This window comes from Cannabis sativa, chromosome 1 (assembly GCF_029168945.1).
Source record: "Cannabis sativa cultivar Pink pepper isolate KNU-18-1 chromosome 1, ASM2916894v1, whole genome shotgun sequence".
NCBI lineage: Eukaryota > Viridiplantae > Streptophyta > Magnoliopsida > Rosales > Cannabaceae > Cannabis > Cannabis sativa.
In genome coordinates, this window is record NC_083601.1 from 59,120,756 (window position 1) to 59,146,824 (window position 26,069).

At 31.9% G+C, this 26,069-nt stretch overlaps 3 protein-coding genes and 1 pseudogene across 3 annotated transcripts; 1 reads left to right on the plus strand and 3 right to left on the minus strand.

The window, feature by feature from the left end:
* Positions 1 to 5,115: 5,115 nt before the first annotated feature.
* Positions 5,116 to 5,909, minus strand: LOC133035363 (uncharacterized). Its single transcript, XM_061111181.1, has 4 exons — positions 5,705 to 5,909; positions 5,553 to 5,625; positions 5,354 to 5,455; positions 5,116 to 5,226 (listed from the first exon to the last, which is right to left on the minus strand). The coding sequence occupies exons 1-4, from the start codon at positions 5,797 to 5,799 to the stop codon at positions 5,116 to 5,118; spliced, it is 381 nt and encodes a 126-aa protein (XP_060967164.1). The 5' UTR covers positions 5,800 to 5,909.
* A 7-nt stretch (positions 5,910 to 5,916) lies between these two features.
* Positions 5,917 to 7,388, minus strand: LOC133035368 (uncharacterized). The gene is made up of 3 exons (XM_061111183.1): positions 6,546 to 7,388; positions 6,136 to 6,461; positions 5,917 to 6,058 (listed from the first exon to the last, which is right to left on the minus strand). The coding sequence occupies exons 1-3, from the start codon at positions 6,894 to 6,896 to the stop codon at positions 5,917 to 5,919; spliced, it is 819 nt and encodes a 272-aa protein (XP_060967166.1). The 5' UTR covers positions 6,897 to 7,388.
* A 3,357-nt stretch (positions 7,389 to 10,745) lies between these two features.
* On the minus strand, positions 10,746 to 11,945 carry LOC115712463 (uncharacterized). Its single transcript, XM_030640737.2, has one exon. The coding sequence runs from the start codon at positions 11,943 to 11,945 to the stop codon at positions 10,746 to 10,748; it is 1,200 nt and encodes a 399-aa protein (XP_030496597.2).
* A 1,724-nt stretch (positions 11,946 to 13,669) lies between these two features.
* LOC133035369 (octanoyltransferase LIP2, mitochondrial-like) lies at positions 13,670 to 14,585 on the plus strand (annotated as a pseudogene).
* The last annotated feature ends 11,484 nt before the right edge of the window (positions 14,586 to 26,069 follow it).

Below are 26,069 nucleotides of genomic sequence, written 5' to 3' on the forward strand. Positions count from 1 at the left end.
ATTAGCATATACTTCATTTAACTTCGGTTATATTCTTCATCATCATTAATTAACAATACCTGTCACAATATCATTAAAAGTAATTTATCACTTAAACTTAAAATTCTAGACTATTAGGTATATATAAATTCTAAGAATGATGATAATGTAAAACTTAATAAACAAGATCAAAATACTATTCATAAAACTAAGCACTGAAAATATAAACAATTCAATATGAAGGAATAACATAATAATATTAATCAAAGCATTCAAGAAATCATGTATTGGGTTTTGAAATAACTCTCAACCTAAAAAAGGACTACTTCATAATCTAAAATATAATCATAAGTATAATTATAATTGAAAATCAAAAGACTTTCAGAAGAAAAACTAGATGTCGATAAATTCTCCTCTTTTATTGACTTCTCTCATTCAAAACATTGCTGAAAGTAAAATCTAAAAGTCTTATATATAGAACTCTAAAAATAAACCTAATTTAAACTTAAAAATTACTTTTTTTTTCGTAAATTGTACGAACGTCGCACGGTCCTGAGTTCTTGGGTAGAGTTTAAGTGGCGCCTGGGTGCTACATCCTAGATTTTCACTTTCGAGTGCTTAGATCAGTATTTTACCCATAGCTTCTTTAATATTATTAACAATTTGACGATTCAAGATGTTCTAAAAATCTCAGAATGAGATCTAAAAATTTCATGTTAAGCTTTACGTGCAGTTCTTCATTTAAGGATGTAGAAAATTGAAATGGTGATTAAGCTTAATTCGCGAACAAAAGATAATCAAGCTCGATTATGGGTGGAGAGGCCAGGGCCGATCTAAGCATTAGATAGTTTGGGCCATTGCGTAAGCCTCAATTTTTAAGACTCAATTTTCTTTTTCTTTTTTTTTGAAAGAAAAGGTCTTTTTTTTTTATTGTAGGTACATAAATATAAAAATATTTATAATTGACTTACGTTTATAAAGTATCTTTAAAAAAAAAGTTAGTAATAGATTTGTAGTCTAATGCACATAATCATTATTTTATTTATTTATTTATTATTTTTTTAATAAGGGTCAAATTTTTAATTGGAATTTTTTCAAAAATATACATAAAATGTAATCTAATTACAAAAATAACTTAACAAATCTCAATTACAATAATGCCTTGCTACATCATTAAAAAATACCTTAATTCTAAACTAATATACCTAAAATGAAACTAATCCCGAAATTCTATTCTTTTGTTTTCCTGCATTTCAAAAGTAACCTTTTGGTTACTTATGATGTTGATAAGAAATCAATAAGTTGCTTTTTCCTAAAAAAAAAATATTACTTTTATATTATATAATTTGAGATACATTTTGGCTAGCTCTAACACGTATATGTATACACCTTAATAATCAAATAATTATTTAGGTTATATTAATACATTTGAGTAACCTTCAAGTTTATTTTCGAAAATAATGAGTTGTCATGCAGTAAGCAACCATTTTAGTAAACTGTATTTAAAAATTTTACCATACACGTTTAAGCCACCCATATATTTTAAATGTAAATTATATATGTATTTTGATTAATTAAATAAAGAATGAAGTTACAAATAACTTTTAAAACATTACAAAAGGAGACACATTTTTTTGGACCAATTAGTTATTATTTCGATAAGATACCGATTTGTTACTTTTTATAAAATGATTTATTTTAAAATAAAAATATCCCATATGGATAACTTTGGATTTTTAGATTAGTTACTTTTAAAACTATATGTTATTATTAGTTTATGTTATATTATTTAAGATATATATTATTTTTGTGTTACATTTATGTTACCTTTAATTTTATTGAAGAAACTAACGTGTTAAAATAAAGTAAAATAAATTACATAATTTATTAGTAAAATATTTAGACATCTAAATTAATAACTAATTAGTTATTTTAAGGTTATATCATGGTATCCTAATATTATTTAAGATATATTTTGGTAACCTTAATTTATTGTAGAAACTAATTAGTTATCATATAATTATTTTAGATATTATTAACAAAGTAGATTTTAGTAACCTACGAATTTAGTTTGGATATTAAATTTTGTTTATTTATAAAATTTGGTTACTTTTTGGTTAATTAAATAGAAAAAGAAACTATTTTTTTATTGTGGTTATTTTAATACGTAATTATAGATATTTTTCTATTGCTACATAGTAAAAAGTAGAAATTTTTATATGAAAAATCCATTTTACACAATTTATTACAAAAACACCCCTACACGCGTATATCAACTTTTTTACTTACCATGTTTGTTTTATTACAAAAATACCACTTAGTCATCATTTCATGCACATACACGTGTGCTATCCCCATCACTCATCAATCAAATCCCACTCTCTTCCCTCTCTTTTTTCATTTTCTTTCAATTTCATTTTCGATTTTTCCTTTCTGTTTCTAAGTTGATTTGAAGATCAAGTAACCTCCATTCATAAGATTAACCACCCACTATTGATCACGTTTTTTCCCTCTTGTTTTTTGTTCATCCACAAAATTTCAACTCCCACTAAACCCACGATTTCTCAACTGTTTTTCCCTCTCAGTTTCATTTTTTTTCAAATTTATTTATAAGATGGCAATCACTCGTTCATCATCATCGCCTTCTCCAGTTCTCAAACAAAAATTTAAAATGGGCAAGAAAACTTTGGCCAACAAATCCTAGGGTAAACGTGTTGGAAATTATTTTACCAGGATCTTAGATCTACTCACAAGTATGTTGTATAAACACCCTAAATATGAACTTTCTAAAACGATAAATTAAACACATATAAAGTTAAGAAAACCTTACATTGATGCAGCGGAATTAATGTCTCCTTCAACTCAGATCTCTAACCCTTGATTCCTTTCTATAGCAGAGTATAATCAAGATCTGAGCCCGAATGTCCTTCTTCTTCAAGTTTGATCCTTCACAGTCTTCCAATGTATGATTGAGTTACTGCTTGCTGTGTGTGGGCACTTACTCTTTCACTAGGGTCACGAAAAAGATGAAGGAGAAAAGAGAGAGGGATTTCGGCCAAGGTATAGAAAGTGGGGAAGGCTCAGTTTTTCTGAAGAGAGAAAATTCTGTCAGAAAGGCTTATTCAAAGATGTGTATTTGACTGAGCCATCACTTTCTATTTATAGGCAACTACTAGGTTTAGGTTTAGAATTATTTGGCATTAAAATAATAAAAATATTAATTTGAAAAATCAACTTAAGTGGTCGGCCATGGTGTTGTAATGGGCCTCACTTCATTTTGCAATTTTATCAAATTTTATCTCTATTTTCTCAAAAACGCCAATTTTCCAATTCTAAACTTTTAAATGCCAAAACTAATTATTTAATAACTAAAATAGATTATTAAATAATATTGACATTTAATTTAATTATTAATTAGACATATAAAGTCCATTAATAAATAAATAAACCTAGAAACTCTTTTCTTTACAATTTCACCCCTGCTTAGTGAAAATTCATAAAATTAGACATAGTCTAACTTTAGAATTATAATTGATCAATCACGAATCAATTAATGAGTCTTACAAGAAGAATGTTCTCAACTAGAATGGGGACCATGGATCTATATGCTAAGCTTCCAATAAGTGAACCAAATTTACCAAGTGTATTCCTACTTATTAATTCTTCGTTGAATCCACTCATAGAACTTAGAATTGCACTCTCAGACTTATATAGAGCATATTGTATGTTTATGATATCAATATACTATCTCATTTAACCATTGTTATAATCTTATTGTGATTTAAAGATCCTCTATATAGATGATTTACATCGAGATGGGATTTCTTTACCGTTCTCACCCCTCAATGTATTTTGCCCCTTAGAATACTTAGCTACCTGTAAATGGTGTTTAGTGATCTAATAATTAGTCAGTTAAACAAGAGCTCATCCATTTACTTCTATTTGCTAAGCTCGAAGGGAATCATCACTTAACTTCTATACACCAGTAGAAGCTATAGATTCCATATTTATGTTCAGCACTCCCACTCAATCATACTATCATGTTCCCAAAATATACGTATCACCCTGACCCAAAAGTAGGCTTAACTAATAAATCAAAGAACATGAATAGCACTCCTGAGTTGAGCCCAAGCATATCAGGATTTAGATTCTTTTAATCTTAAGATCAACTACCACTACAAGAAACCAACTTTTTAGCAACAAAATTTTAGCTACCAAATATAGTTGGTAGCAGTTAATTAATATTAGTTACTAAATTTTCGTAGCAAAATGATTTTGTAGCAAGTTCTAATAAAAAAATACTATATGAGTTTCCTACCAAATATTTTAGTAGCAAATTTATATTTTTAGCTACAATTATCTTTGGTAGCTAATATTTTGAGCACTAAATAAAAATTTGCTACTAAATTTTAGTAGCAAAATGAGTTTTAATCAAAATGACACTAAATATGCTTGTTACTAAAAATTTTGGTGGCATATGAATACTTTTAGCTACTAGTATTTTTTGTAGCTAAAATTTTATATTGGCATAAAATATAAAGTTGATGCATTTTGTGTATATTATTAGAATTTATTGCAATTATAAATTTATTGCTACTAAATTATATCATATTTTTACACTAGCAAATAAATATTTCTAGTTAAAGTGTTTTATATGTATTACTAATTAATAAATGTAGAATATAATATAATATATATGTAAGAATAGTAAACATAAAAACATAATTAAATCTGTACTTGTGCTCCAAATTAAAAAAATTAATCTATATTTTCTTAAAAAACAATATGTATATAAATTATATTTTGTTCTAATATTAAAGAAAGGTAAAAAGAAATAATTAAATTTATAATAAATGAACATGCAAGATAAACTAAATTTAAAAAATTATAAACGCCATATAAAAAATTGAAAGAAAAATAATGTAATAAACAACTACATAAGTCATATAGGATATATATAACTTTGTTGAAACAAAGATACTAGATGGACCCTCTAATAAGCTTCAGTAAAAATTTTAAAGAAACCAACATAGATAAAAGCATCTTAGGGAGAAAAAACAAGCACTTACTACCTTAAAACAAATTAATAAACTGAAAGGTTTGCATAACACAATAACAATGTTTCTTTTATTGTGATCACTCAATTAAAAGCACTCCATCTTCTGTAATTTCTTCTAAAAATTGGTCAGCCCATTCCAAACGAATTTCATCAATTTCTTGTTTTGTATAAGTTTTTTTCCCATTCCACTGCAATGAGTAAGGTAAGTATTAGTTCATATAGTAGTATTTATAATAAAATAGAAAAATATTTTATCATAGTGTATATACCCCAAATATATATATATATATATATATATATATATATATAACTTACTTGAGTGGTTAGCCAATTGATAGGTCTAGAATTCATGCAAAATTCACGCATGTATCTCATTACATAATATCCACACTCAAAATCCGATATTTGTTGAGGACACTGCACATATTTATGAAATAAAAACACATAAATATTTTAAAATTTATAGAATAATTACTATATTGTTATATTAATGTAATTTTATTTTACAACTTACTTTTATAGATTTCCATGTAATGCCAGACTTTTTTGGCTGCCTATTACTGGAAGCATTGTAGTAATCAAAAGTCCTAATAAACAAAAGAAATATTAAAATAATTTAAAAAATAAAAATTAAATTAGACTAAACCATAATATTATTTAACTTACATTGCCATTAGAGATTTAATTTTATTAGGCGGGGGTAATCCAATTGAGTCAAGCCAATAACATGTTTCACGCAATACATCAATAATTGCTAGCATCCAATGGTCTCTGTTGACCACCAAAGTAAGATATTATATGTAAGTCAAATATATTGATAACATAAATAGTTAACTAAATAATTCTTACCCAGTATTAACAGAAAGCAACCAAAATTGTCACTTCCATAGCCACATTCCTTCCATGCGATCTGCCATTGTCATTGCATTTTGTGCTTGACATGAATCCAAAGCTAAAATTGGATGAAAGAAACGAAAATATTGTGCTCGATTTGCCTTCACCAACTTTTCATGTAAGATCCTAAATATTACAATTAGATTAATAAGGAAAAAATATTATTTAGTGCATTAAGTGTAATTTAAAGATAAATTTTTTACCTAATGTAAAATACTATGCAAGCAGCTCCAATCCGTTTCATAGTGCCTAGATGAATTACATCAATAGGTGAAATATGTAAATATTCATCATTATCCAAAATTTCTGGGTCCATGACCATGGAAAAAGTGTGTGAAGCTTTTATAAATCGAACAGCTAGTAATGCAGCTTTTACACCCTTTGGAGTGTCCTTAGGAATCTCAAATTTAATTGGAGAATCTCGCACTTCTTCTAAATTTGAGGACGATTTAGTGGGTTTTTGTGAAGATGAGGGTTGATCTTTTTCTTTACTTGGCTCCAGTTGCGTGAAAAAACTATTTTGTTTATCCTGAATCAAAAAAAAAAATTGTTATAATTTATTTTAAAGACATGAAAAAAAATATGTGAGAGTAAATTTATGTTCTAATAAAACCATTGATGGAATTCTGATTGGTGACTCTGATGATCGTTCCTCTAATAATCTGCCTTGTTGTGATTCATAGAATATTTTCATATTCTCTTGAACGATTCTTGCAACATTATTATCTTGATCCTTCCTTAGATCTTCAATGATTTTCTCTAATTTGTCCAAACGTTCTTCTTCAATCTCTTTATGTTTGGATGATAATTCCACTGAGATCTTTTTTCCAGGTGTAGGACCTAAACCTCGTAACCAACCATATTTTCCTTCACCTAACACCTGCCTATATATAGCAGCCTCATCAACTACTAGTAGCAAGCCATCTTCAAATTGAATAAGTTTGTCTCGTCGCAACTCAACCATTTCATTCTACAATAACAATAAAATAATGATTTATTACTTTTACAAAAACGATTAAATAAAATTATTAACTTTTAAAGTTAACATACATATTTTTCCTTGGCTATTTCATTGATCCATCCATTCTCAATCGTATAATGAGTTTTTCGAAACATTTCGATCTCTCCACACTTCATAGTTTGTTGTTGTACTTCATCACCTATGCTTTGTTTTGATTTCTGTAATACATTTAAATAATAAATAAAATTAAAATATAATAATATTTTAATGCTATTATACGAAAAAAAAATACTACCTCTTCATGTAAGTATTGAATAAAGGATTTTGTTCCACCAGAATGCATAAAAGAAACTTTTGCTCTATTTTTAGAACCTGCAGCTGACTTTTTCTACATAACATATTTCATGTCAGTATTAAGAATTTAAAAGTATTAAATGTGTACAAATTGAAGAAATATTATGATACCTTCCATTCTTCATTAGAAAAACAGTTTTTACACATCCATTCCCAGTCTTCGTCTGTTAGCACCAACTTTTTAGGTCGATTTTCTAATGGATTTTTACCTTCCTCGATAAGAGATTTGTATTTACTGTGGCATTTGTTACGGTAGCCCCTATATCTCTCTTGACAATAGTGATTGCAAATAGTTTCGAGGTATGGATCTTTTTTAAAATCTATGTCAAAGATGTCCTAAAAAAAAGATAATTATTAAATGAATTATAAAATTATAGCTTCATGTACATAAAAATTGTACTATAAATATGTATACCATGATGCGAGCATATACTGCTTTCTTATCTTCTGGAGGAATTTTGGCCCAACCACTATACTGAAGTGGAGCATGATGACGTACTTTTACACCAACAGTGTTTCCAAATATAGTTGCATTTGGCCCATACACTCTAAGTTCACCTTTCCTATAAGAAATTATTTTCTTATTTGTATCATTTTTTGATGAACGTCTAACTCCATCCCCACGAGTAGGGCCACGGGTGTTCTTCTTTGATTCTGTCCATAATTACAATATAATTTGTGATATAACTATATTTATGTATATATTATCTTAATTAAGTCATGCATGTATGAACGGTTGTACCTAACAATTCTTGAATTTCATCATCAGATGGTGTTGTTGAATCTTCATTTGGAGAACAAGGCACAGGAGGTGGAGATTTTGTAGATGTTGAATCATTATTATGTGTCTTCTTTGGACAAAATGACCTTGTACGACTTAATGGTAGATCACGTGACTTCTTATTTGACATGACTGTAAAGCTGAAAAATACCAAATTAATTAGTATTGCATGTAACAAATTTTTATATTGAAAAATTAAAAAAACAAAAAATTGACGCACTTTATACCTAATTAGTTTTATCACTCAATATTATATCTTCAGAATCATCAAGTTACGGTTCTTCTTCTGTATCATCATTGTGATTTATTGGAATATCACTAAATACTCCATCATCACATTCTATATCTTCGATATCATCCCGAATAAGATTGATATTACTTATTGTTGAATCAAAATTTAAATCAATATTATTCGAAAATTCTTCTTGATATGCTTCAGAACCGATGATAGTGGGATCTTCATCATCATCTTCACCATGATCTGGCTTTGGTGGTATATCCCAAATGTGGCGATGATTCACTTTCTGCACTACTTTCCAATCTTTATTTTTTTTAATATCATCTAAATAAAAGACTGAACATACTTGATTAGCAAGAACAAATGGTTCATCTTCAAACCATTTTGAGCTAATGTTTATACTAGTAAAATGATACTCAGTATACATTTTATTCCCATTGGTATTGTACCAAGAACATTTGAACAATACAACTGTATTCCAATAGAGGTAGTGTACTTCCCAAATTTCATCAATGACGCCGTAAAAATTACACATTTTTCCTTCATATTCTGCTTCAACCAAAACACCATGATTTTGAGTTGTACGTTTTTCATCTCGACTTTTTGTATGATATCGAACTCCATTAACCATACAACCATCATATGAACAAACCAACAAATCAGGTTGCACTGCAATTGCATACAAATCTTCTACTGCTTGACCAGAAGTTGTTTCGTTCATTTTTTTTATCTGTGAATATTTCAAATTTCATATTGTCATTTTATGATGCAAACACAAATTTATGTTATAAGATATTTTAATTTATATTTTATACTTACTTTATTTTCAAACCATCTTGAAAATTCATTTTTTTGTACTTGGTCAATGTCGGAAAATCCTTGAGATTGTAAGAATAATCTATGTTCTCTGTTTTCATAACAAGTACTATGAAATATTAATTTTATGCTAAAACATAAATATTATAATATTTGGGAAGAAAAAACAAATTAACTTACGTTAAGTATGTGTCTAACTCAGGACAATTATTCAAAATGTACCATTGAACTTGGTTTCGTTCCTCTTGAGTTAGTGTGAAAGATGATTGTTTGCCAAATGGTCTTGTAGGCATGTTGAATATAGACAAGGTAGATTCTTTTCTGACGCCAAGGTTTTCAGAATTACGATCAGGGCGATTAAATCGTGTCTCTATTCCACGAAGATACATGGAACAAAAATTTAATGCCTCGGTAATAATGTATCCTTGAGCAATACAACCTTCAGGTCGAGCTTTGTTCTTTACATATTTCTTTAAATGACCTAATTCCCTGAAATTTATTATGTTTTCAATGTATAATTTTAAAATATTGTACTCAACAATTATCGAATAATACAAATTTAACTAAAATACACTTTATGATACCTTTCAATTGAATACATCCATCGCATTTGTACTGGACCTCCCAACTTAGCTTCTAATGGCAAATGCACCGCAAGATGAATCATCACATCAAAGAAAGCAGGAGGAAAAATACTTTCCAATTTACATAAGGTAAGTACAATGCCCTCTTCCAATTCATCTAAGTCTTTCACATTTAATGTCCTCGCACATAGTTTTCTAAAGAACAATGATAACTCAGCAATTGCATCCATCACCTTTTTATTCAAATATGGCCTTAAACCAATAGGTAACAACCTTTGCAGTAAGATATGACAATCATGGCTTTTCAACCCAAATAATTTTCCATCTTTCATGTTAACATTTCGAGAAATATTTCCTGCATATCCATCAGGAAATTTTACAGATTTTATGAACGTACAAAATTCTTGTCGTTCCTTTGCCGATAGTGTATAACATGCTACTGGTTTCAACCATTTATTCCCTTTCTTTTTCATGTGTAGCTGCTTCCGAATATTTAAGTCTTGTAAATCAAGTCTTGCCTTTTCAGTATCCTTAGACTTCCCATCGATACTAAATATTGTACCGACCACACTCTCACATATATTTTTTTCAATATGCATCACATCCAAATTATGTCTTAGTTTTAACTTAGGCCAGTATTCTAACTCCCACAAAATACTTTTTCGCCTCCAGTTTGTTTTGTTTTCATAAGATGCATCCTTCATTTGTTGCTTATCTTCCTTAATGATCTTATCATTTTTCCCTGGCCTACATTTCCATAAACCTTTTACTTTGTCCAAGATTTCATCTCCTGTTAAAATTCTTGGAGCCGAACGTCTTTCAATTGTGCCATCGTACTCTTTATCCTTGCGCCATTGGTGGTTCAGACTCAAATATCGACGATGACCCATGAAACATGTTTTTCCTCTTACTCGAAATGAAGATGTGTCTTCCTCACAAACAGGACAAGCCTTATACCCTTGAGTGCTATACCCAGACACAGTACCATATGCTGGAAAATCATTAATCGTCCATAATACTGCAGCACGCATTGTAAAATATTCTTGGTCAACAATATCAAAAGTACGCACCCCATTTTCTCATAATTCCTTGAGCTCATCAATTAGAGGTCGTAAAAAGACATCTATGTCTTTGCCTGGAGCACTGAGTCCTGGAATTAGTAATGCCATCATTACGAATTCTCGTTTCATACATTTCCATGGAGGCATGTTATATGGCATTAGCAACACTGGCCACATACTATGTGCGTTTGATAAATCACCGAATGGATTGAATCCATCTGTTGCAAATCCCAACCTAACATTTCTAGTTTCTTTTGCAAAATTAGGATATTGTCGATCGAAATCCTTCCAGACTTCTGCATCAGCTGGGTGTCTAAGTTCACCATCAGTATCAACACGTTCTTCCTTATGCCACCTCATATCAGTTGATGTATGGCGAGACATAAAAAGTCGTTGTAGACGTGGAGTTATGGGAAAATATTGCATCTTTTTGTATGGGATCTTCTTGCCTTTAGTTCCTTGAAATTTGTATCGTTCATGATCACATACAGGACATCTTTCAGCATTTTCATTCTCTTTCCAAAATAAATCACAATTGTCCTTACACACATGAATGGTTTCATATCTTAAACCAAGATCACGCAACATTTTCTTAGCCTCGTAATACGACCGTGGAATCTTATTGTCTTTGGGAAATGCTTTCCAAAGTAAGTCCAATAGCAGATCAAATGATTTGTTACTCCAATCACACATCACTTTAATGTGCATTAGATTAACAATAAATGTTAAGCTTGAGAATACCGTGCATCCGGGGTACAACTCCTTTTCAGCTTCATCAAATAAGTTAGGAAATGAATTCCTTGCATTGTTGTCGCCATTTGAATCTCCAAGGTTCACAAAATCACTATTTCTATGAGATTGATTAGCTAAATCCTCTAATGCTGGTATCATATCGTCATCATCTTCATCATCACTATCATATAATGTGTTGTCTTCCTCAACGTTTGATTCTGCATTCTCTTGATCCTCGTGTATTCCTGTGATATCTTCCCCGTGAAACTCCCATAGAACATATTTTGTATAAAATCCTTTTACAAATATATGACGCTCAATTGTCTCCAAGTCATAATAGTATAAGTTCATACATGAAACACATGGACATCGAATCTTATTTTCATCATTCAAGTGAAAGGATGATAATTTAAGAAAATTCTTAAGTCCGTTGAAATACTCCACCGATAATCTATTCTCTTGGAAAATCCACTTCTTATCTATCATTTTTTATTTTATCTTTCGATAAACACGATGGATTATACTACAGCAAAAAATATTTAATATTAATGTGAAGAATACTAGGGCAATACAAATTATAAATTATGGTAGAAGGAAAAGAAGTACCTATCTATAGATTAACATTGGAAGTAAGAAATTTAAATAACAATGTCCATAGCGAGAGAAATGTAAGAGTTTGAATTTCCGACTTAATAAACACTTAAATTTTTGTTTATAAAACTAATACATTTAAATCAAAATTTAAAATATTAAAAACATAGTAGACCAAATATAAATGAGATTTACAAAAATATTTGTTTAGATACTAATTAGTAGTTTTTGTTTTAATTTTTTTTTTTTGCACAGATTATTATTTTAATTTAGATACTATTAAGTATAGATTAATATTTTTTATATAGAAATCATTTGGTATAATTTTTATTTTAGTTGGATACTAAAAGGTAATAGTTTTACTTTAAATTGATTAATTTATACTATATATATGTGGGTTACCAAGAGGTATAATTTATGTAATAAGAGTATACAAATTAAAAAAAAATTATCTACCATTAAGTATTATAAATTGAAATTCAAAAAGTAGCTACCACATAATATATAAGAATCTTAAAAGATATAGATTTAGATGTTATTAATTCTGTTGAAAGAAAAAAAAATGTACAAAAAAAAAAATTAAAGTATAAAAATGGAAAATAAATACATATTTTACTAAATAAATAGGTCCAATAAAATAGTAATTAAATTTTAATAGTAGTTTTTTTTTTTAATGAAATTTTAAATGTGGTTATTTAAATTATTTAATATGAAAAAGTGGGTATAGGTTTATGTATCATATATTAGTAATTATTTTTTTTTTTTTGGAAAATTATATATTAGTAATTATTTATAATAGTATTAGGGTAAATTTTCCTAATATTTTTTAAGGCTAGTAAAAGGTTTAATTTTTAAAAAATAATAATAATAAATAAAATAAGAAGGAATAAGCTAGCAGCCAGCTTTAACACACACAAACCCTAAACTCCCAAAAGATAAACCTAAAATCGATCTATCACAGCTTATTCCTAAATTCCTAAATTCCTAAACCTGATATCGATCGTGCCGCCTAAATTCCTAAACCTAAAATCGCTCTCAGTCTCTCCCTCTCGTCTGGTTACAAAGTTAAACCACACCTATTAAGATCTTGAGCTACTTCTTCGGTTGAAGAGAATAACCTTTTCTGGAGAATCTTCCTCACCTGAGTTATGTCCTGCTGGGTCGTCTCGTAATCAGATTGCCGCTGAATTTGCTTGCGGGGTTCAATCTCAACAGTTGTCTCTGTCCCTTGCGAGCTAAGTAGAAGAAGGTAACGTTGCAAAGCAAATGGATTAGGTTTTGGAAGGGAAAAGACCATGGCTTTCTGCAATTTCGACATCATTTCGTATCAAATTCTTCAAAGTCTAAATCTTTCTCTGTATTTATGATCCGTTCAACATTAACCACTAAGAATTGACCAACGAGAATCAATACAGTTCAATTAAAGATATCCAACAAAATCTCTTGCAATGCATCGATGTCAATAAATCTGAGTGAAAGAGGAATTAAGAAATGGAAGTAAATCTTGAATTGAAGTGACCTTTGAGGCTAATTTCAGCATCCGGTGGTGTTGACTGTGGCGCGGTGCGGTGGCAGACCAGCAGCGTCCATTGTCGATTGTACGGAGTTTCCATGAAACAATGATGCAAAAAGCTAAGTTATCTTCACCTGCTCTAAAACCGGGTTTCGAAAAGGAAACTTTTGGAGGACCTCCTGGAGCAGGACATGTTAACGGAGGAGGGGCTCAGTGTGCTAACTACGGGGAAGAAGCAGAAGAAGGCATGATACCCCAAGACGAGTAAAAAACTGGTAAAAGGGGTAGCTTTCATTACACCGCATTTTTTGTCTGTTTCAAATGTTTATTCATTTAGGAAATAAACTGGAGCTGAATTATGCTATACATTGAGGGGAGGGGATATAACTTTTCACGGTCCACATCAAGCGATATTGTATCCCATTGTTTCATTAAGGGATATTGGACTTGGTGCTCGGAGTTATGTGGAGAAACTTGAGTCAACTATGATTGAATTGGCATCTTTGTATGGTGTCAAAGCTAAACACAGAAGCGGTGGCGGGTGTTTGGGTTGGTGAGAGAAAAATTGGTGCAATTGGGGTTAAAATTTCGTATGCAGTCACCTCTCATGGGTTGGCATTTAATATTGATCCAGATTTGAACTATTTTAAGCACATCGTGCCATGTGGGATTGCAAATAAAGGAGTTACATCATTGAGAACGGAGACAAATTCGGTGCTTCCCGCCGAAGAAATAATTCAAGAGCAGTTGATTACTTGTTTTGCAAGACAATTTGGGTATAGCAGTGTTTCGTGGAAGGAGAATGCGTCTGTATTATTGTCTGATGATTGCGAAATTGAATGAGATAATTATTCTTTATATGATTAATACATAAGGTTAGATCTTAATATCTTTCCAAGTTTTCAAAGCTTGAGAATTTCAACTTGTAATTAGGTAAGCCTTGGGACCAAAGACCATCCTAATGGATCTTATTGACTTAAGTTCCATGAAATTGTTTATTTAATAAAATACCATCTTGTTTACTAGCAAAAAAAAAATTCATTTAGGAAAAAAGAAACAGAAAGCGAATTTGCAAAGGAGCAATTTAAGCTTGATTGTTTGACAAAAACCTACTAACACTTTTCTCTTAACAGACCTTGACAGATCCCTTGGCCAAATCTTATACAACTCATAGTGAATGCTCAATTGAATTTGAAGTGGATGGGCCATACAAGGTGACATGGAGTGTGATATCAATTATAGTTCAACATTTCCATATTTTGTTACTAATATATTGGTTTCATGCAGGCAATGATTATTCCAGCTTCAAAAGAAGAGGGAATTTTCATTAAGAAGCGATATGCAGTTTTCAATGATGATGGGACCCTTGCTGAACTTAAAGGTTTTGAAATTAAGCGTAGAGGAGAGCTGAAGCTCATCAAAGTTTTCCAGGTATCCCTACCATATCCTATGTTTTGTGTTTGTACCCAAGTATTAAATGAATTTATCTTCTTCCCTATATATTAGTGTTTCTTTCCAGGGGCTTGCTGGGTTAAATTATATTATTTTCCTGTACTGAAAACCTCACATGATTCTGTTTTTTCTTTCGTTGCGATGTCTAATGGTTGGATAGCTTCTTTTAAATAACTACACCATGACTATTAAAAAAAAATCTGAAACAATTAAGGGTGCATGGTTCACCCCTTTTAAAGGAGTGTGTTGTGTAAACACTGTATTATTAGGTTATGTTTTGAATGTGATAAATATTATTGTAATAATGCAGAAAGCAATAGAGAATGGCGCCGTATCAATTCTATATTTCCTAGTTGGTTTCAATGCATATTGTTTTAGTGAAATAGGATAGAAATTTATTCAAACCTGATTGTGTTTGTATGTACTGATTCCTTGTATCCTTTTTGAAATTCTTTGAAACACCTAACCAGTTGAAACACCTGAAATAATTTTTTAATTAACAATCTAATCAATGCAAGATTATAATGTCAATCATGATATATATATCAAATATCATTTAGCTCATACCTTAACAACTATGTGAATTGCTCTTGATTTGTTGAGGCTTGTTGAGGCAAATTGAGATTCTTTTGAGAGAAAAAAAATAAGTGAAAATTGTTAACCGTGAATAGAGTAATGAAAAAAATGATGATAAATATTAATGTATAGTACATACATACGTATATATGAAAAATCAAATTCAAATTTTATTTTTTGAAATAGTAATTCTGTTATCTTTTCTCCCTTGTTTTATGGGATACTATCTTTTTGGAAATTTAAATTTAAATTACTCTGTACAGTATGTTGTATATACGTTTTTATTTTATTTTTTATTTTTGAATAAACTAAATTCAATATTCTATAACTAAAATGTTCTACATTTGTGTTAATATAGGTATAATTTTTAATTTAAAAATAGATTACTAGATTTTTAAATATAGATTTCTAAATACTTATTTTTAAATGTATAAGTATCAGTAAGCAATCTGGAACTTAGTTTGATCGACCTAAAAATATGGATAGTTGCAAGGTTCTTTGTGCTGGAGCAAAATCCTCCACTAGCACATATGAGCATATGTGCTCTGTTACGTAGCAACAGATCAGAAAGCTTAGTTTGTAATTCTTCTACAAGTTACCAACACAGATCGCAAAATCTCATCGTGAATCATAACAAAACAAGTTGCAACAATTTTCTTACTGGCAACCTTGTGAAGCTAGCTGCATTGTACTTATTTAATCAGGCTGTGATTGTCTCTCTTCTTGTGTGGACATAGTTCCATTGGGCCAACAATTACTTGCAGACCTTGAACAACTTGTAATTACGGTCGGTTTGGCATCGTCGGGAAAATCCATACAACCTCGGCCCCTAAAAATTATATCAAAACAATTTTGTTCCAGTCTTTGTTTAGGGTCAGCTTTTATTTTGTTGTTTTTGTTTTTGTTTTTGCAGGTTTATTTGTATGTGTAGTATTGTAGATTACGCCAATTATTGTGAAAGAGCATTTGAACTTCTGTGATTTGGTTTTTTTGGCCCTATTGAAAAGAAAATCCTCCACTGGTTTGGTTCCCAAAAAGCTCCGGCAGTTGATTCCAAAGGTGATTTTTTTTAAAGTTTCTGGCAGATTTGTATTATAATAATGTAAATACATAAGCAGTAAATGGAGGATCATCCTCTCCGTGTACCATGCTTGTGCTTGAAAGTTTTATTTGGAGCTCGGGCGGGTGCGTAGTTAATCACTAAAGAGAGCTTATCTTAGACTTGCAGGATTATGTTCCGGAAGACATTGAAAGCATATCTGGTTTTGAACCACCCCAGTCCCCAGATTCAAGTTACAACAACCTGCAACTTGCAGCCGATGATTTTTCAAAGGAGCCACCAATGGTTCCTCCCCACCTACAAATGACATTGCTTAATTTGCCTGCACCGTCATCATACACGGAGATTCCACCGCCTATGTCACGTCCTCAACATGTGGTCCTCAACCATCTTTACATGCAAAAAGGGAGGATTGGCGGCCCATCCGTGGTTGCACTAGGTACAACACATCGGTTTCTCGCCAAGTATGTGACGGTGGTGCTCTACAAGTCCTTGCAGAGGTGAATCTTGACTACATCCGCGAGGACTAAAGTAGATTTATTTATCTAGCTAATTAATACAATTTTAAGCTTTCAATGATGCTGTAATGGCTTATAAAGCTCGGAAGGAGTATAAGTTGAAACTTGGAGATAGTGTTTCACATAATGCAATTGCTTCTTGACCATTCATCCAGCGAACATTTTTATCCTAATTGGTTGTTTGGTGACTACATAGTACACTCGTTGTCTTCAGCTGTACTAGACTTGATGGTAAAGGACACTTGTGGTGAAGGCAATAGTTAGTCTTGTAGTGAAAGGAATAACATAAAGAGAGTTGAAATTATTTTGGGCAAAAAAAAAAAATGTTTGGGGAAGTACTAACAGAGGTCGGATATAAGCCAACATCCAAGATTGATTTGATTTTTTATAGATTTGTGTATGTTATATATTTTAAATTATGTTACAGATTTTGTATTATATATCAACAATTTACTAGTTGAATTTGTATATATATAAGTTATTATTAATTCTATTAAAGTAAGTTTTGATATTTTAATTATTCTACAAATATATAATTAGAAATTTTACATTAATGGAATAATTAAAATTAAATATTAAATATAAATTTGGTTGGAAAATCACATATCATTCAATTTAAATTTATTTTGCAACAAAATTTCAGTAGCAAAATTATTATATTTTTAAGTACTAAAGTTGTATTTGTTACCAATTTTAAAGAGATTTGCAACCAAAATGTAGTAGCAAAAAAGTTTTAGTTGTCTTTCAAAGTAATTATTTCGCTACTAGATTTGACTTTTTTTGCTACAAAAATATTAGTAGCAAATTTGCTACAAATTGTCTTGGTAGCAAAAAACTTTCACCAACGGAGTATTAGCTACGAAGTAGCCACCAAAAAAAGTTAGTAGCAAAAAGTTTAATAGCTACTAAATAGGCATTATTTGCTACCAATTTTTTTGTAGCTGAATATCCTTTTTTTTTTGTAGTGTACTGATATTGACTTGGAAAGATATGTATAACGGTAAGTTTGTAATATCTTAACTTAGTTGCAATATCGGTCCAGTCCAATGTATACTTCATACATTCGAAACTAGTATACTTTACTAATGTCCTGCAAAGAACATAACACTTACTCCAAGTGTAAGTACACATCATTGCTGATTATCACATTAGTGTAAATCCAATAACACTGATGAAACAGGGACCAAAACTTTTGATTCATATGATTACAATCACATTCCACTGTGTTGACGATACTGTAATTGTGAATAAACATATGATCTGGATTTAACTGATTTTGTGTGTATGAATGTAATAAACATATCAAACATATTAAACCATTAGCATGTAAAATTCATGCAAACATCAATCACTTCAAATTTCTTATATTGATAACTAATCAGATTGTAAAGAGTTTTATTTAGGGCATAAAACCCAACAAAACGCCCGATCCTTGAAGACTATGATTCTGATTTTGATGCTCCACTGCCCAAGCGTGGGAGACCCCATTCTTCGAAGAAAACGAAGCTCAACGTGGAGGACCACACGGTTCCACAAATTTCTGGGAAAAAATCTCTTGCCTCTGCTGAAGATCAAACTCAGGTTGGTTTTAAGTTTCATTATCGTTTCCCCCTTTTCCAACATTTACACTTTCCCCAGATTTTGGTGTTTTTTTGTTCATTATGCTTTGTGTAATTTTATTGTTTCATTTGCACATTTTGTTTTATGTTTTTTAATTTTTTAGTTATTTATTGTTGGTTTTGAACAATTTATTTGGTTCTTCTCTGGGTGTGGTTTTTAAATTTGATTTTGTTTTCTTTATTTTCAGTGTTTTTTTGTGCTTCTAGGTTCTGTGTTTTGTTTTCATTTTTAGTGTGTACAATCAGTCGTATGTAGTTTCTTATTAGTTTTTTTATAGTTTAATAATGGTATGTTTGATGTATTTTCGATTTTCATTAGGTTTAGTTGTTTTCTGTTAGATTTTAGGTTTCAAAACGATTTTCAGATCTTTGCTCTTTATTTTTGTATAGTTGTATCTGTTTTGTAGTTTGTTTGTTGTTTGTATATAGTTTTATTGTAGTTTTCCTACTGTATTATTCACTATTAATAATTTTTTGTGTTGTTATGTTTGATGTGTTTTTCGATTTTCTTTAGGGTTAGTTGTTTGCTGTTATTTTTTAGGTTTCAAAACGATTTCAGGTCTTTGCTGTTTATTTTTGTGTAGTTGAATCTGATTGGTAGTTTGTTGTAGTTTGTTTATAGTTTTATTACAGTTTTCATACTGTTTTACTCACGATTAATAATTTATTGTGGCCATTTTTGTTATGTTGCAGGTTTGGGACTACAAATTTAGTCTTTCTGATTTTTATAGATCTAAGTGTGTATGCACTAGTGTTTTTTCCGTGATAGATAATATTAAGAACACTTTATCTGTTAATTTACTTTCTATGTTTCGTCAAACTCAGTTTGGGCATTTTCTAGATATGCCTGAGTTTGTTTTTCATCCGCAAGTCGTACATAGTTTATTACTAAGGGAAGTTTTCCAGCCCAATCCTAAAGAGTTTTGGGCTAAGGTTGCTGGCCGTTGCATACGGTTTAGTGCCGAGGAATTTTACTTGATTTCTGGATTAGATTGTTTCGGTGATTGCAACAAGTTGTTGTTTTCACAGGAAACAAATCAATTGGTAGAAACCTGTTTCCGTGGTGTAAAAACTATTGACCACAAAGCCATCGAGGATGCTTTTTTGGGTAGTCGGTGGGGTTTGGATGAGTCTCTTGGTTTGAAAATGGTTGTTTTGTATTTCATTCAGTGTTTTCTTCTTAGCAATACTCCTGATAAAGAAGTATCTAGGTTTGATCTAGATGTTGTGGATAGCGGTCGGTAGGACGAGTATTGTTGGGGTAGGGAATCATTTGAATTGACAATTGATTCATTCAAAGGTAGGATCCAGCATGGGATTATTATAGGAAGGCAGAGAAGGGAGGCCAGTATGATGGCTGGTATAGGGCTTTGGGATGTCCTTGGGTTTTCACGGTTTGGTTTTATGAATGCTGTCCTGCAATGGTGAACTCTTTCTGTAAGAGAGTTTCATCTTCTATTCCAAGGATTCTGAACTGGAGCAACACCATTGTCACCAAAAATCCAACTCTTCGAGACTTGAAGGGCAAGATTTTTGATTTGCCTTTGGACAAGGTAATTTACAGTTTCTTTACTGTTTCTTTTCAGTTTTACTTATGTTGTTAATTTTTTAGTTTTTTCAATTGTTTTAATATTTTTCATATTATGTTTGATTATGCTGTTCAGTTGAAGATCAAAAACATGCGTCCTACTGATGAAGAGAGGCAGAAGCTTCAACTTGACGGTTTATTTCTCGATGAGTCTATTGATGACCGTGGTGTAGCGAAGCAATCCTTTGAGAGTGGGTCATCTTCAAAGAAGTCTGATTCAGCGGATATTGATTTGATAAAATCTATGTTGGAGATGGTCATTTCGAATCAATCATCATTGGTCGAGGACTTCATATCCTTGAGGTGTTTTGTTGATCTTAATTTCAAGTCTGTAATGACTGTAATTAAGGATATCCAGGAGAAAGTTAATGCCATTCATCGTCGTCCTTCTGATGAGGTATTTATTCAAATTTTATTGTTTAGGTTTTTTCATATTTTTTTTAAGTTTCTTTACTGTTTCATTTAAGTTTCATTTATGTTGTTTGATGCAGGGAAAGTCATCGGATGAATTAGTAACTCAATATTCTGATGATGATGCTAATGATGATGATGATGATGATGCTGAGGATGATGAGAAGCAACTGCCTGATCCATAAAATATTGATTCCGACTCCGACGATGGTGGTGAGTTAGTTAAAGTTTGTGGCGATGTTGATGATGCTGACAAGGTTGTTACTGATGTTCCCCCTGCTGATGTGAATCCATCTGAGGCTGTTGGAGGGAGTGATAAAAATGCTAAGGATATTGAGAAGCCAAAGGGCGATGAGTCTTGATTGAAGGGGGACGATTTCTTTGATGGGTTAAGCCAGCTTGAAATAGATGATGATCAAGTTGTGTTGGATGGCTTGGAGGCTGTTGGTAAAATCTATGTAAGTGTATTTTTAATTGTTTGCAAGAAAATTAGGTTTCTTTTTGGTTACTCAATAGTTTCTAGTTTGTTTTGCAACTGTTCTAATGCATTCTTTCTTTTTTAGGTCCCCGCACCCAATCCAGATGTTGTTGGTCAAAAGTCAGATGCCCTTCATACTGATGAAGAAACTGAGGACACTGTCTCTGATACACCTTTGTTGGATAAGAGGAAGCGTGCTCCGGCCTTGAAATCTCCTTTTGTTGATTTCGGGTCTGCTGATGTGGGGAGCACTCCAATGGAGCTTATGTCCTCAGGTTCTCAATCAGCTGAGGATGATAGGGATTTTAAAATGGTGACTTATGTGAAGGGTCTTTATGCTCTTAATGATGCGTTTGCTGATCCCGTATCTCCTGAGATTGAGGCAAAATTTGACGCTTGGATTGGTGAAGGATTGCTTAAACATCCTAGGTGACTGTTTTTATTAAATCTGTTTTTGTATTATGTTTTATTTTTCAGTTTTATTCTGGTTTTAATGCTATGTCTTTGTTGGATAAGAGGAAGCGTGCTCCGGCCTTGAAATCTCCTTTTGTTGATTTCGGGTCTGCTGATGTGGGGAGCACTCCAATGGAGCTTATGTCCTCATGTTCTCAATCAGTTGGGGATGATAGGGATTTTAAAATGGTGACTTATGTGAAGGGCCTTTATGCTCTTAATGATGCGTTTGCTGATCCCGTATCTCGCGAGATTGAGGCAAAATTTGACGCTTGGATTGGTGAAGGATTGCTTAAACATCCTAGGTGATTGTTTTTATTAAATCTGTTTTTGTATTATGTTTTATTTTTTCAGTTTTATTCTAGTTTTAATGCTATGTTTTTGTTGTTTCTTTGTTGTTTTAGGCATTACAATTGTTATGAAGATGGCGCAAAGAAATTTACCCCGGGTTTTAGGCTACGTGTTGATTATGTTGAGGATAAAACTTGGTTTTATCATTTGGCTACATGCGACATGTTTATAAACGACTCGGTAAAGTTTCCAATTTCTATTGTAGTTATGATAGTTTGTTTTCAGTTGCTTTATAAATGTTTTTAAGTTTTGATACTGTATTACAGTTTTTTAACAATTGTTCAACCTTTTTATTTGTGTTTCTCTGTTATTTTTTTTTTTAGCATATGAACACCATATTCTATTACCTTCGGAAAAAAGGTAAATATTCTTCCGCTGTGACGTTAAATTTTGCAACTACTGATTGTCTCTTTGATGATTCCATCCAAGCTTTGTACCACAAATATAACAAGGCCAAGTCAATGAAGACTAAGATGTCACACATTCACGCTGCCCACCCAATAGCGCATTACATCTGAGGTATGCGCATTCCCTGTTCCAAGCCTTGGTATGAAGCCGATCATGTGTTATTCATCATCAATCTAAGAAGGGAAAGTCATTGGGTGTTTGGTCGTCTTGACTTGAATGAAGGGATTCTGTTTCTATATAATTCTTTGAGGACTGCGAAAAATGAATGTTGCAGCTAGGAATGCCATGAAGGCTTATTCTGTGTTGTTGCCTTTGTTTTTCGATTTACTTGGTTTCTGGAAGAATAGGTCACATGCTCCTGCTTCAGGTTCTAACCCTACAGCTCCCTTAAGAATCGTGGAGATTAGTGGTCTGCCGTCTCAGCAGAAAAAGTTAGTGTTTCTTTTAAGTTTATTTTATGTTGTTTTTTAGTTTCTAAACTGTTTATTTTTCTTCTGTTTTTATAGTGATTGCGGAGCATATGTTGCTGGATTCGCCGAGTTCTTTATCCACGGAAAGGATGTCCCTGAAGACTTTGATATCGAAGTTTATCGTACCCGGCTTGTTGCACTTTTCTTCTCATATGGCCAAAGGAAAATTGATGAAAGCATTGATAGCGAGGATGAGAAGCAAAGCAAGTGTTATAAGGCATCTAAATTGAAAAAATAGGATCTTTTATATTGGTGACTATTTTGTGTTATTGGTTGAATCTATTATCAGACAATAGTTAGTGTTATTGGTTGAATGTAGGTATTATATTTGATTTTATACTCTGTACTTGGTTTAAAACTTTTAGGATATTTGACATTTACTCCTTATAATATGTTTATTGTATAGGTTTGTATTTCCTAAAGTTGTTTGTTTTTTTAATTGTTCAAGTTTTTATATACGGTCGCACAACTATGAAGAAACTATTAACCAACTAAATACAAACAATGTTTTTATATTTCTAAATTGTGCTATGAATGTATTTTTATTCTTTGTTTTTCCATTACTCATTTTTCCTTTATTTTAGTTATGTTTTGTCAATTCTTACCTGACTGCTTTTAAAACTGTAAAGAAGAAGTCATTCTGGTACTTAATATTTACCAAGTGTCACAACTGTAACAAAACGATTTTGCAACTATTAAAAAACTGTTTCAAATTTCATAAAAATGAAATCCCATGTATTTAGAACATCACAGATCAACATGTTTGAATTTGCACACAGAATTAAACAATTCAAATATTTCATATGTATCTATTTTATTGCTTGATTGTTGCATGTCTTTCGATTGTGTCCGTGTTGACCACATTTGCTGCACCTGTTATGTTTTTTTGTATCCCATTCAGATAAAAACCTTCGTTTCCTTGGTCTTCCAGATCTTATTTTTTGGTTTGGTGGCAGAACAATGATATCTTTTATGTTTTGTGGCACATCCCATGTTGTGTGATTGTGTACCGGATATGTTGAGCCGCTGTATGTTTCAAGCCATGTTCTTGTGGTGTAATAACCTGAACAGTAGTTCTAAACATTCATGTTCATCTCTTTTATAACAGCAAGCGCATGAGCACACGGTAACTCGTCAAGTTGGAATCTGTTGCAACTGCATGTTTTCTCCTTGAGGTTGATGACCCATGATCTGGTTAGTTCAACGACTTTGAACATGGTCTCGTTTATTGGTTTTACCTGCAGATTAAGTAAATTTATAAAATTTATTATGTATAACAACGGCAACCAAACTATTAAGAAACTATAATGCAACTAAAATATTAAACATTTCATTACATTTTCTGTCAATGAGTCCACAAAGTTGTCGACTAATTTCTTCTCTGCTGTAGGTGTTAAAAATGTTGTTGTTTTCTGTGCTTTTTTCTTGTTTGTGTATGTCCATTGTTGTATCAATGCTCTCAATGACTCCATCAGTGTTGTGATTGGTAGCTCTCTAGCTGCCAAATTTGCTGCATTTAGAGATTCAGCAATGTTTGAAGTCATAGTTGAATACCTGTTGTTTTTGCAGTGGTATCTTGACCATTTGTGGTATCCAACTTGTTGTAAATATTGTCTTACACGGATGTCCAAGTTGTCCAACTCGCTCATATGGTATTCAAATTTCCTCTCTGTGTATGCTCTGGCTGCAGCGAAGAATGGTTTATCCAGCTTGCTTGCATTCTTCTTGAAGGTTGCTTTTAGGTTGCTTAATAGGTGGTATACACAATAGCAATGTGTGATTTCTGGAAATACTTGACAAGCTGCCTTACTTATGCTCTCATGTCTATCTGAGATCAAGCACTGTTCCTCTCTAAGCCCATATGTTTCTCTTACTTTTGTGAAAAACCATTGCCATGAGTTGTTGTTTTCTGAATCCACAACAGAAAAAGCTAGTGGAAAAATATGCCCATTTGCATCTTGTGTACAAGCAGAGAGGAATGTACCTCCATATGTTGATTTAAGGAAAGTTCTGTCAACAACTATTATAGGTTTGCATTTCTTCCATCCTTTTATTGATGCATCCAGTGCGACAAACAAGTACTTGAAGCTGTTGTCATCCTCTGTTTGCATGTGCACTATTGTTCCGGGATTAGTTTTTTGCAACATGTGCAAAAAACCTGGCAGCAGCTTGTATGATTCGTTGGCTTTTCCTCGTAATTCTTCTTGCGCGTGCTCTTTGCTTCTCCATGCTTTCATGTAGTTCATTCTCACCCCATACTTGTGTTTCATTTCTCCTCTGATGTCTTGTGGCGTTTGAGTTGTTTTTATGTTGGTAAACCGCGGCTTGATGTAGTTTCCAATCAATTTCGTTGTAGCTTGTCTCTTGTCGGCAAATCTTATGTTTAGATCACAAGTGTGTATCACCTTTCTGTCGTACTTTCGAATGATGAATGACTTTGTTGGCCCGTTTCTGGATGCTGTTAGTGCCCACTTGCATTTTAGATCCAAACAAAAAATCTTGTATGTTCTTGCACATGATTTTTTAACTCTGAATTGGAAGTTGTTCCTAATTGCATAGAAACCAAGAACACTCTGCAGTGTTTCTTTGTCTTTGTATATTTGTGCTTCTTCTATTTCAGGATGTTGCGGATCTGTGATTAGTAGTTCGTCATAATCTGTGATTTCTGGTTCCTTTTTTTTGTTGTTTTCCAGTTGCTCAACCATCTCCTCTGCCACAAGTTTTGCATAGTCCATGAAGTCAAAACTTTCTCCCCCAAATTCCGGTACTGTAGCTTCAATTGTATGTTGTTGATTTGTTGAGTCTTCTGTTGTTGCTGCATTGTATTCGATTGGTTGGAAGGCGCTTGTATGTGTAATTAATGAATTGTCATTTCCCAAGAATGATGCATCGATGGTTGTTGTTGGGTTGTGGATGACATTCACACACAATGGGTATGTTGTGAAGTCGGGGTCCTTCAGTTTGAGTTGTATGTAGAAATGGAGGCTTTGATCATCCTTTATCCTCAATGGTTTGTATCCTTCCGTCACTTGATATTTCAGTTGCAAAACAGTGTTTTCTTGGTTGCACTCCAGGACATCTTTGAGTTTCTGTTGCAAATCTTCATAGTTACAATTGGCTGA